Source organism: Plectropomus leopardus, chromosome 22, assembly GCF_008729295.1.
Source record: "Plectropomus leopardus isolate mb chromosome 22, YSFRI_Pleo_2.0, whole genome shotgun sequence".
Classification (NCBI taxonomy): domain Eukaryota; kingdom Metazoa; phylum Chordata; class Actinopteri; order Perciformes; family Serranidae; genus Plectropomus; species Plectropomus leopardus.
In genome coordinates this window covers 11,149,702-11,162,549 of record NC_056484.1, presented here as the reverse complement: position 1 = coordinate 11,162,549, position 12,848 = coordinate 11,149,702, and the positions used below count along the sequence as shown (strand labels likewise).

General features: G+C 40.3%; 1 protein-coding gene and 2 non-coding genes across 6 annotated transcripts in view; all 3 read right to left on the bottom strand.

The window, feature by feature from the left end:
• The window catches only part of LOC121961587 (ELKS/Rab6-interacting/CAST family member 1-like), a 155,864-nt gene that overhangs the window by 109,931 nt on the left and 33,085 nt on the right, over positions 1-12,848 (bottom strand). For 2 of the 4 annotated variants that reach the window (XM_042511643.1, XM_042511644.1), the window contains exons 5-11: positions 10,013-10,266; positions 9,741-9,912; positions 5,864-5,938; positions 4,259-4,414; positions 2,851-2,943; positions 1,257-1,424; positions 960-1,127 (exon numbers count right to left, since the gene is read on the bottom strand). In XM_042511643.1, the coding sequence (XP_042367577.1) occupies positions 960-1,127; positions 1,257-1,424; positions 2,851-2,943; positions 4,259-4,414; positions 5,864-5,938; positions 9,741-9,912; positions 10,013-10,266 (1,086 nt within the window). The remainder of the gene's footprint in view (positions 1-959; positions 1,128-1,256; positions 1,425-2,850; positions 2,944-4,258; positions 4,415-5,863; positions 5,939-9,740; positions 9,913-10,012; positions 10,267-12,848) is intronic. The other 2 variants (XM_042511645.1, XM_042511646.1) reach the window with 1 other exon arrangement.
• Positions 10,736-10,847, bottom strand: trnal-caa. Its single transcript has 2 exons — positions 10,810-10,847; positions 10,736-10,781 (listed from the first exon to the last, which is right to left on the bottom strand). It is a non-coding gene; the product is annotated as a tRNA-Leu (tRNA).
• Positions 11,100-11,172, bottom strand: trnak-cuu. The gene has a single exon. It is a non-coding gene; the product is annotated as a tRNA-Lys (tRNA).

The window sequence follows — 12,848 nt, the reverse complement described above, 5'->3', positions numbered from 1 at the left end:
TTAGACATAATTTGTTAGATGTTACCATCTAGATTGCATGAACCCTTCTTTACCCTTCATTCACTCATCGATCCTTGATTGTGTGTGTGTGTGTGTGTGTGCGTGCGAGAGAGAGAGAGCGACAGAGGGTCACTCCTGCCCATGCATCTAACTGATATCATTACCAGAGGAGATTTACGCGCACAAAAGCCACACTAAAAAGAGGTCAAAAATATGCAGAAAGCACCTGTAACTCTGGCTGCCTGTCTGAGAGTCCTGTCTGCCTGCTCAGCTGTCTGTCTGCATCAGCTCTTGAAGCTACACACTGTCTTACAGCTCCATCTAGTGGTCGTAGTGTTACATGACAACATAATGTACTAAGTACATGCAAATTTCAGTGACAGGCACTGTTTGTGTATTGATTACTATTTCTATAGAGCCTGATTGAACCTAAAATTACATTAAATTAAAATTGACTAAATCAATTAATTACATTCAATTAAATTCAGATAAGTTCTCTTAAAGTTTTGCATTTCTCCAAATCTCCAAGTTTTAGGATTTCAGTGGCAGTTACACTGGTTTGTGAAGAAGAAGAAGGAAGCACTGGTAGTTGGCATGGGCAGCGATAGCAATCGAAACAGACAGGTGAAACTTTTTTAGGTGGCTTAAAAAGGTTTTTTTGCTGCCCCTGTCCACAGCAGGACATTGTTTAGCTTTCCTGACAGTACTCTTAGTAGGTAACCCAATATAACACCTACTTCAAAAATCCTACCTATGCCTTTAAAGAGCAGTTTTTGACATCGCAGTAGTGCTAAAGTTGTTCATCTGTGCAACAACAATAAAACATTTACCAAGATCACAAGGATTTTCATTTTGCATTTAGTGCATGTGCTATCCCTGTATGTGTATTTCACTTCGATATATTTTCTTTATATGATTAGCTTGTTATGGATTTAAATAAATCCTTGGTGTTTTCTTACCTTCTTTTGCAGCACGTTAACTTTGCGTTCCTTGACGTCCAGCATGTCTTTAAGGTCGCTGATTTCTCCACTCTGAGTGCTTTTCTCCTCCGTCAACTCGGATATCTGCTGACTCTTTTTAGCGAGGAGAGATTCCTTTTCTTCCAAACGGAGACGCAGCGCATCCACCTGTATGCACACAGATATGCAACAGTCAGTGGAAATAAATATTTACAAACCAAAGATCATTTTTTTCTGTTTTACGTATTGATACTGTTACATACAGTAGAGCAACCACTAGTAGAAGAGTAAGTGTACCTCAGTCTGCAGTATAGCAGCTCTCTGTTCCTTGGCAGTGAGTGACTCCTTGAGTACGTCCACATGTTGTTTACTGTCAGAAAACTGATTGTTCAGAGTCTCCAGTTTGGTCCTGAAAGCCAGTAGCTCGCTGTCCTTACGACTCAGATCCTGCTTTGCCTGTTCAATCTGAGTCACACACACACACACACACACACACACACACACACACACACACACACACACACACACACACACACAACATGAAGACCCAGTCAGAGAAGGTACGTGAGAAAATTAGATGTTAAAATATACTAAAACCCACTACAAGTTTCACTACGTAAGTGCTCATTCTGAATCTGGGTTGTTAAGTTTTTTGCCTATTGTGGAAGACCAAAAGTAAAAGTAGAAATGTTTAGAAAAAGTGCCAAGCTCTTGAGTTTCTGTTTTTTTATATTCAGTGTTTTTACTTCAATGTCTGCAAACCCCATTGAATCACAACCCCTCACAGCTCTTTTTTGGGAATTCAGCCTTTAGAGAACTCTCTAATAAACAGCCAACCAAAATGTACTGTACGCACTAAATCCTGTTAAATTTAAATGAAGCTTCTTCCAATATTTTAACACTGGATCGAGGAAACTTTGAGGTTTCTGAACTACTGAGAAGATATTTGTTATTTATGAGTCTAATGACAGAATCTTCAAAGCAGGAATACTTTCAGGGCCATTTTAGAAAAATCCAATGGCAAAAAACCAAGTAGCACCTTATTTACATTTAAAGTAAAAGAAAAATTCTGCCATTTGGCACCATATAGCGGGCCACATTAAAGTGAATAAAATGTATAATTTACTGTATTGTGAATGGCCTTCTATGTGGGCTGCTTTGTCAGTTTATGCTCTGGAGGCTGCTAGTTTGATCAAATGCAATCTAGAGTCTTTTTTTTTGCAAAAGGATAAACTAGCCATATTCCTCTCACCTGGAAAGCAAACAAGTTAGACAGACATCAACAGTCACATCTGTGAAAACATATATGTACTCCCCAGCTACTTATTCCTAATGCACAAGAGGGTCGGGGTCAATTCTTTCAGTTATCCTGAAATAATGAAAAAGAAAAATATGTATCTGAAAATAGTTTTGTCTCCACAAGTTACAGTTTGACATCCCCGTAAGGTGATAAAAAGAATGGACCCAAACCACAAACAGGGGAATTAGTCGTATAAAAACCTCAGCAAACTAATCCAAGCCACTAGTTGAGAGAAGCCTCATGCAAGAAGAAAGAAAGGCAGGTTAGAGATACGCAGACTGATGCGCAGCTGGATTCTCACTTGAAGTCTGTAATTGTAGTTCAGACTGCTTCAAACGACTATTACTGTCAACAGCCTTTGGTCATAGACAGGATGGGAGGTTAAAACCTCAAAATGGCGCACAGATTAGACTTGTTTTGAGTTATAGTTGTTTACTGCGGTCTGAACACACAGTGACACTACTGGGATCTACTCAAGCAGCAGCCAATAACCAGTCAACCTGGGAGGCAGAAAGAGCGAGAGATAAAGAGATAGAGCGGTTAAGAAACTAAGAAAGATAGAGCAAACAGACACAGAGGTGCGTCTCTTACTGCTGACACCTCCCGCTGAAGCTCATTGGCTCGTTGCCTTAGCTCCTCCTTCTCTGACTGGCTGTGAGTTAGCTCTTCCTTCAGCTGCTCAACCTGGCAGGAGAGGAGGGCGTCACCATGACCACGACAAATAAGCCGCCAAATTCGGCATCACCTCACATGCTGAAACAATGCATGAAACCCCTAAAGTGCATCCTACCCTGCATCACTGCTACTGTTATGTAGTGGCATGAGTGTGTGTCACACCTTTGGAGTCGACTGACATATGAAAACACACCTCAGCTTCTCGTACATCATACAAGTTGTTACATGTGTCTGTAAATAAAAAAGGGTCTTTGGGAATAAATACAGCTGTCTGTGAGAATAATGTTCTCATGAACAGCCCTGAATTTCCTTGTTTTCTGCCCAGAATAGTTTTCCTTCTAGAGTATTTTAAAGTATCGTTAGTATCGTTCGTAAGTATCTCCTATCCCAAATAGGAGCAAGACACTAAGACTTTCTGGTAACTTTGCCTTTTTCTTTTTTATTGTTCTACATCTCTTTGAAATTGGTATTCATCTTTTCGCGACTTTGTGTCTCTGTGGTCGTTTTGTGTCTCCTTTGGTGTGTTTTTTTTCTCTGTCATCATATTATGTCTCTGGCATAATTTTTTTTGCCTTTTTTGGTCGCTTTGTGTTGTTTTGTAGATGTTTTGTGTCTCTCTGTAGTCAATATATGTCCCTTTGTAGTCATTTTGTGTCACGTTGTATTCATTTTGTGTCTCTTAAGGGTAATTTTGTGTCTTTTTTGTTCATTTTGTGTTACTTTGTAGTTGGTTTGCGTGTCTTTGGGGTCATTTTGAGTCTCTTTGTAGTCATTTTGTTTCTCTTTGGAATAATTTTGTGTCATTTTATGTAGTTCATAGTTTCTGTTGACAAACAAATCACATGAAGGTTTGTGATTGTTGATTCAGGCCTGCAACACATCTGTCCCTAGTCTTGCGTACATTTTAACAGGATGTAAGACATTAAGTGTATTGCTGTAAATATCTAGGAGTGCTAGCAACACTGAAATTGAAGTAATAAAAGGTACTGTAAAAGGAGGTGGAAAATGTTTTCTTCCACAAAAACGCCAGAGACAAAAACTAACATATTTCAACCCCAACGAGCAAAAATAAGCAGATGAGAAAAAAAAAACATCGACTGAATTCCTGAACTGTCTCGTCTCCCCACATGACAAAAATGCTGGTTTGTTTTAATGAGCGCGGCTCCAGAGGTAACCTTTTTCCTTGACACTTTAGTTGTATCCTTCAAGTATAAAGAGGTCTAGTTATTTCACAGTGAGCAACATCCTGAAATATTTTAAAAACATGAAAAAGAAAGTGGAGAGACAAACAGAGAAGGTGTTTGTGTGTGTGTGAAAGTGTCACCTTGTTTTTCATGAACTTGGAGTGGGATCTGTAGACCTCCATCTGTTTGATCTCCTCCTCCCTCTCCTCGCTGCTCAGAGCTCCATTGGATTTGAGCATGTTCACCTCCTCCTCCAGCTCTCTCATGCTGCGCTCCATTGAGCTGATCTTTGCATCCTGAGAGGACATCAGCATGTTATCATGTTAAAGGAAAAACACCAGGTCTGACGCACTTTACCTGGGCTTTGAATAGTATTAAACAATAAAATACATTCTTTTGGTATTTCTAAAAGAGCTGGAAAATCAGAGGAAGTCCATATGAAAGGTAACATCAGACAGATAAAGATGTTGAAGAATGTAACTTATATGCTGAGCGTCACAAGCGCCTCCACTAGAAGGAACAATTAGAGTTACTTTAGGAATTTTGACAGTCGCTTTAGTAGAGTCAGAAAACTTCTGTTGTCTTTTTTCGAGTCTAGCATGATATTGCATGCTTGTAACAGATTGTGGACAATAATTGCTGTGAACATATTAATGTGGGGTCCAGTGAAAGTGAAACAGACCTTTTGGGAAAATAAAAACTAAGTATTTACATTACAAATAATAAGTAAGAGAGGCATTTTAGTAGCATTATTGTGCAACGAGCAGGCTTGCCATCACTTCAGGTAACTTCTACTGTCCACGTGGTTAGGCAAAACAGAAAAAAATAATATCAGAAGACCCTCTACTGGATTACATATACATATATATATAATTAAAAAAAAATCTGTAATGTTGATTATGTGATGCTTGAAACTAAAAACTAAATTTTCAGGTTGATATTCTCCACAGTTTTTTTAATCATCCAGCAAACATTGACATAATAACCATGTCGTGATGTTATGTTATATCATGATGCATAATATAGAAAAAAATATCATATATTCATACTTAATATTGCCTGATCAATATTTGATACTTGATATCAATATTTGGGAGTTATAAAAAACTAATAACAGTGGCTTATTTATTTATTTTTTTGAATGAAAGAAAATGAGAGCCATATTGAAAAAAAGAAGGAATATTTCAGTAATTAAGTCATAATATTACAAAAATAAAGCCGGAATTTAATGAGAATAAAGTCATAGTATTTCAAGAAAAAAAGTAATATTATAGGAATGATGTCAGAACTTTTACAAGACAAAGTCATGATATTGCGTGATTAACCTTGTAAATTTATGAGAGAAAAAAAGTTGCAGGTTTAGGCTGGAAAGTCAAGTGACATCATAAAAAAGCAACTAATTAAAATATGACTTTAATGCCTTAATATTTATGACTACTCTCGAAATTTAGGATTTGTTTCAGCAGTGTGGCCCTTAACTTTTTACAGTTGCAAAATCAACTTGTCAGTGCTCTACTAATAAATACCACAAACATCCAACACATGCAGTAAGTTTAAAATGTTTAAACAGCACTGGTTCGGATATTCTGACAAAACAGGAAACTTTTTGTGAGGTCTATTTGCATGAAGTTCTGTATTTCTGAAACAAGTTTCTACACATCTATCATACTTTAGAAAGTTGTGCTGATTCTGATAAAAAAGCACAGACACACTCTTACACAACATAATCAACAAAACACGTTTACCTTCATTTCAATGACTGTCTGCAAGGCCTTGGTCTTTGTTGATTCTGGAGCTGCTTCGTATCTCCTGTGCAGCTCCTGAGGGACATAGACACCACGGTGATCAGAGGAGGACAGAGAGGGAGACACAGAGGGATGGTATGAGGGAGGACAAGGTTGTGGACTAGGACAGAAGGGGACAGGGATTGGCGGGGAGGGATGGAGGGAGGGCTGAATGGCGGGTGTAGGCCGTGGAGCAGGGGCAGGGAAGGATGGTGAGTGCTGGAGGGAGGGATGGACGGAGGAGGCGACGACAAAAGAGGGATAGTGGGGAGGACAGGAGGAGGGGAGGACGACGGGATGGTTGGGGTGGCGATGGGATCGAGGTGAAGGTGCGGGGAAGGAGGGTGACGAACACAGCTGGTGATGCCGTGAAGGGGAGAAAGGAGGAGAGGGTTGAAAGGAGGGAGACACGTGGAAAGGAGGTGGAATAGGGATAGAGGGAGACACCGGGAAAGAGGGGGAGATGGGGATGGAGGGGGAGGCAGGAATAACACGTCTCCCTCTTGCAGAAGCGCTGGCTTTTAGCCTCCTTGGGTCGATCCGTCCGTCCCACATCCTTCCAACTGCGAGGAACGCTACTAACTAAGCTCACAGTCTTTTGGCCTCAAACAGAACGAATGATCAAATCTGACAGCCTGCAATGATGCTAATTCAATTAATTAGCTCCCAGCTTTGAGGCCTTTAGGGTCAATGAAATCTAAAATGGTCTCCAATCTAAAAAGAAAGTCCTAATTAAACAAAACAATTCCATTCAAATTAATAAATCCAGTCTTATGGCTTCCAGTGCTTCAAAGTCAAACTAAAGGATGCCAGTTTACATCTCCCATAGCAGCATACAGTAACAGAATATCGAACCTACATCACTAACAAAAAGCACTGCAAGACTTTGGTAGATCTATGCTACATTTCTAGTCCTAAAATTCCCAAATTATCAAAAAAAATCACCATAATCTAACCCTGATTTACTGAGCTACATGCAATCTGTCTGGCTGTGGTTACCACATCACAACTCACTAGTCAAATGAAGTGAGACCACAGGGGGAGAGAAGAGTGTAGTGGTAGATGTGAAAGCACAAAAAGAGAAAGAAAAGACAAGAAGAAAGAGAACCGGAGAGGGAGGGAATGAAAGCAGAGGGGAGGATGTAGCAGCGTATGCATCACTGCTTTTCTTTGGAGGGGACACACTTAGTCGGCTTCTTAATGCAAGAGTCAGAAAGCACAAAAACACACACGTGAAAGGGACAGTGAGGTGGCTTGAGGCAAAAGTCAGGCTGTTCTCATTCACTGTTCAACTTTTAATACCTATGAAAAGTGATGCACGATAATTTATATACATATCCCATGTAATGGTGAGCCCGGGGGCAGTGATCATGTGACCTATGTGCTACAGGCTGCCCTCTGTCATATGACGGGAGCGCTGGAGGAAGTCACGTCACATAGTATATAAAGAGGGAAGATGCTAGAATGTGGCCACCCCATCTTAATGCACTGTGATCGGCTAAAACTTACCCTCACAGTGACCTCTTTCCCTAACTCTGACCCTAACCTTCTTCGATGCACCTTTCACAGCACGTATCCACAGGACAGCGGGGCTAGCTGGGGCAAAACCCTCTGTTCAGTGGGACCATCCTCACATTTACAGAAATAGATCCTGCACACTCAGTGATGTGCCCATGAACATTTACTTCCTCCACGTGTGACATTTTGGGCCCATGTCCTTCAGACAGAACTGAAGAAGGGCTTGGGCCTAAAATGTCACACGTAGAGATAATAAATGTTCATGGGAGCATCATCTAGTGTGCAGACTCTATTTTCGTATCTATTTTTGTTCTGTCCAGCACCTAGTATTTAATTGCATTTTGATGTGCGCGCTGCTAGACTTTTTTACTACAGCATCCAAGCATTTACCATGTGACAAAGTCTGCATAAAGAAATCTCGGTGTCGGAAGCCACCGTATAAAATAAGACACGAGACACTTTATTTGTAATTGTAAATGTATCATATACCATTTACAGACCTTCTTTGCTCCCATACAGAGGTCTCACTTTTTACTACTGCTCATGAGCTCTATCTCCACTAGAAACATTTTTGGAGATTTTTGAAAATTGCTGCAGGGAGTTACAAGGACTGGCTTGTTAATTAGTGAAATAAACAATGTCCAAATAAGAAGTGTCTGCAACGCAGTAGGAAGTCTGCAAGACAGACTTGCATGAGACACTTGAACACCTATTTACTTCTATAATTTTCACATTAACCTACACTGAAACTATCCAGATATTGCCTAATTTCATTCTGGTTTCTATGAGGGGTTTTTTTGCTTCGCAATTCAATACTTCAAAAAAAAAAAAAAAAAGAAACTCTGTCCAGTACACTGATGCAATGTGAAGCAACATAGGCCAGAACATTTGTTATAGCAGTACAAAAATCCTAATTAGGTTTTGAACCCTCTCTGAAAGAAAATCATCTCGCAGCCTAACTCTCTCTCTCTCAGTCATTTGCTGCCTATGACACATTTAATGAGGCATCATTTGCTTGTGTGTGTGTGTGTGTGTGTGTGTGTGTGTGTGTGTGTGTGTGTGTGTGTGTGTGTGTTTCTCCCTCACAGCTGAGCTCATGGTGCACTTCGAGCCAGTCTTAAAAGGCTGGTCCAGGATCATTTGTCTGTATATTTTTCAGTGTAACAGTTGTCAACCTGGTGGCTCTCAACTAGGGATGTTAATCACCAGATTAATCATAATACAATTTTAAAGCGATTCTTTGGACAGCGACATGATGCAATATTTGCCGATATCACAAAGTCTGCCACAGTACAAATTCGATTTGATTCAATTCAGGAGCCTGCAATCGTTGTGAGACAATATGATATGCCCATTTAACACAATCTGTTACAGAAGGCGCTGCCACCTCTTTCTTTTTTGCTTTTGACCATAAAATATAAAACAAGACACAAATAATTGTACTTAACTGTAACCAGTTAAGTGCAGTAAAGTTTACTTTAAATTGGGTTTAGGATAAGCATTACTGCTGTGAATTCCTCCAGTGTGTATATGGGCCGAGCTATGCCAGTTACACTATGGCAATAAAATAATTGTTAATACATATGTGTTGTTATACTGTACCTATATTACTACCAAAACATTTTTGTTTTGCATATTTCTACAATATTTATTTGGTGAGTTTTTTCTTGAGACATGAGTAGGTGCAAGTCTCATTTCCATCTATTCCCCATCTATTAAATTCTTCATTGGCAACTAAGTTAAGGGTTTTTCTTTTTTTTCCCCCATTCTATTCAATTTATTTCTCACATTACTACTGTTTTAAACCACTTACTCTTTGGTAAATTAAATTGAAAATTCGTCATCAAATAATTTCAAAATTATTGCTTATGAAAACAAATGTGTCGAGGGAGATGCATCAAAGTGAATCAAAAGTACTGAAGAAATTAGAATTTTGTTCCTGAAAAGCTGAATTTCCATCATTGGTACTTGTACTTGTTTTTCATTAGAAGCATCTTACCACTAGAGAGAGCTGTTGTATAAACCAACAAACGCAAAGGCGCTCTAAAATTACTGATGTTAGGAAAGAGACAAGGCAGGAAAAATAGGATAAAGTGTGCATTCCTGTGTATTTGTGTGTTGATGTTTCTGTGTTGTATTAAAACTTAATTATGTGCAACAAGGGGAAGCAGCCAGGGCCCTTGCCTGGATATGACATGGTTTGATTTGCAAACACTCACATCTGGCTGCGCACAAAGACACACACCCACACACAGGGGAATGCTTGAATGCACTTTGTTTCTTCTTGGCCAGTCACACACACACACAAACACACACGCACCTCTCTGAGTTGTAGCATCTCCTTGTCTTTTTGCTCCAGTAGGCCTTCCAGTTGGTGGATGGTCATCTCAGCATCTGCAAGTCTCCTGGTTCGTTCGTGGTCCTCCTCGGTCGCCCGTGCCGACAGGCCTTTGCTCTGCAACATTTCCAGTAACTTCTTTATGGATTCATCCCTGTTAGAAAAGAAAGGAGTAGATTTAAAGCAACACTTTGCATGCTGGCAGCCTGAAATGGCAACACGAAAACCCTGAAATAGTAAATTTCACACTTCACCTGGCAGTTAGCGTGTGTTTCTGTGTATCTATCCTCAGCTCCATTTCTTCCACAGTCTTCCTCAGGAGGAAGAGTTCTTTCATCTGACGCTCATACTCGCTGTGGAGACGCAGGAAGTTCTCCTCTGTCATTTCCTGAGGGGGGATGGGCTGGCCCAGGTGACCGGACTCTGAGTAATCTGACTGAAAGAGCTGGTTGAGGTCTCGCTGGATTCTGAGCTCATCTTGCAGAGCCTGGATGGTGCACTGCAAATGCTGTGAAAAATGAAGTCAAAATTTAGATTTACAAATGTAAGACTTTAACAGGACTGTAAGTGAGTGTGTGTGTGTGTGTGTGTGTGTGTGGCTGCTGAAGAGATAAACAGAGTGAAAGGTAAGATTTTTCTGGTTAAAATGCTCTATAGGACGATAAAACATTAGCAGAGGTCTGGCATGGTTGTTAATCAGTACTATCAACTTAACTTTTATTGTTCCGGGAACTGAGATTTTTTGGGCTTTCCAAACTATCACTGCCTAAACAACCCAGGTGCCTGGCCCCTAAAGGCTCTCAGTTCAAAGTGTGCCACCTGGTTTGTGGCCATTTGATTTTAAAAAGGTGTTGTATGGGGTGACCTCTAGCTCGCTGGGTAGAGTCGGTGTTCCATGTGCTTTAGGCTTCTGCAGTAGCCTGAGTTCAAGTCCTGTATCGCCAATCTAAAGGAATGAAACCTGCAGGTAAACTCTGTGTCAGGAGTGGGATTTCAACCCACGCCTCCATTTGGAGACCAGAAGTCCCTTTCACTCAGGAAGGAGTCAACCCTTGAGTCTGGCGCCTTAGACCACTCGGCCATCCTGACACCTGTTACACTCTCTGTAACAGTGTGGAATTAACAAGTTACATGTAAACCGGATTTATGAGGTTTACAATAGCATATGATGTGAAACAACACCAACTCCATCAATGTTTAGTTTCCATATCCACAACAGACTGTAATTATTTTCCAACACCACATGGAGAAGTGGATCTGAGGACTAAACACTTCTCGTTAGACTTCCTCTGTACAGTATAAGACATTTGTGTCAGGTTAATTATTCTTCTAAAACTCCTTCGCCCAACGTGGGGCTCGAACCCACGACCCTGAGATTAAGAGTCTCATGCTCTACCGACTGAGCTAGCCGGGCTATATTTGTTAGTGAAATGGATCCCAGCCTTTTCGTGTCTCAGCAAGTTACACAAATTTTAAATATGAAAAAGGAGCACTAGTATTGGATCAGCATTCGGTAGATACATTACATGAGTTGAGGGATTGAAAATGGGAAAGAAAAGGGTGGTGGTCACTAATGATTGTTGATGCAAATCAAGAGTTAATGTATGATATTGAGATATACAAATAAACATCACATATTACAATGTGTATAAATATTGCAATGTGTGTGTGAATGATTGGCTGACTACGACAGCATACAGTATGTGTATGTCATCTGGAGCGAATGAGTGTGTGTGATAAAAGTGTGTTGGCAGGTTAGTATCGCTACCATTATGGTTGAGGACAACGTGACATGACTACCCCTGAGTCAGACAAAGGAAGAGTTTAAAGTGGTGTGTGAATGTGTGTGTGTGTGTGTGTGTGTGTGTGTGTGTGTGTGTGTGTGTGTGTGTCACTACAATGTCCCCAGGCTTTTGTAAAATGCGTCACACATAACCTGAACAACAGCCAGGCCATCACAACATGAGTCACGGCGCATTTCCAGAGATAAAAAATAATGCAGGTAGCAAAGTGCTTAGGGAGATTTGCACAAATGAGAGTAGATGTAAACAGGAAATTTTAAAAAAAAAGAAAGTGAAGAGGTTAAAAAAAAAGGCAGAGATGCTATCGCTCCTTTGCAGCTATCGTTAATCAACATTGATGAGGGAGACAAGGAGATTAAAGGTAAAAAGAAGGAGACAGATGAGTAGGGAGGCAAAGAAAAACAGTTCCTGGATATTAAGGAAGAGAAAGGAGAAAAGAATAAAAGATAGTGAGAGCAAATACACTGTACGCTCGCACAAACCGACAGAAGAAGAACAGGATGAATTAGATAATATCAAAGCAACTGTCTTTTATAATACAGTGGCTCTGGTTAATGTTGCATGACAGGCAGGGCAGTGTGCTTCCTGCTTTGTCTTGTTCTGTTCAGTTTTATATTTCCATTGAGACAGATGTAAAGAATATTGCAATAAAACTCAAAAGCTGTTTCTCCAGTTACTGCATTACTGTTTGTTTGTGTGGGTGCTGACTCAAACAATAAGTCTTCAAATGCATGTGTCGACGGCTGACTCTTCAATTTTAAGTATTATGGACCTTCCCTGAAGACAGACAGACAGACAGAGAGTGATAGAAAGCATCCTTTGCCTTCCTAATATATTTCAGCTCTGGTTCACTCAAACTCTCTATCACTGCCACATAGCTCACCTGTGTTACAGTTTTACTACTTTTCATAAGGTTTGAGGACTGACTGATGGGCAGATAAGCGTCACTGAAGCAGTTCAGTCTTACACAGGAGTTGTGATTTGTCTCATATAGGTGTTTAACATTAAATTCATTGAGGACCGAATTCAACTCTTTGCAGACTTTCTGTGACCTTCTGTTACAGAATTCGCCAGTGGTGGCTTTTCCATCTCATTTCCACATTGAACTGCTGAGTTGTCCACTGAGATCGCTAATTTTAGCTAACAGCACATGCATTTATTGACCGAAAGTCATTCTGCAACACTTGTGAAGTGCCACTTTGGTGGTCAAATAATCAGTAGCTTTCTACAAGTTGTCACATCTAACTGACAGATGCTTGTTAGGGGGATGCAGTTTGAGACAGCAGCC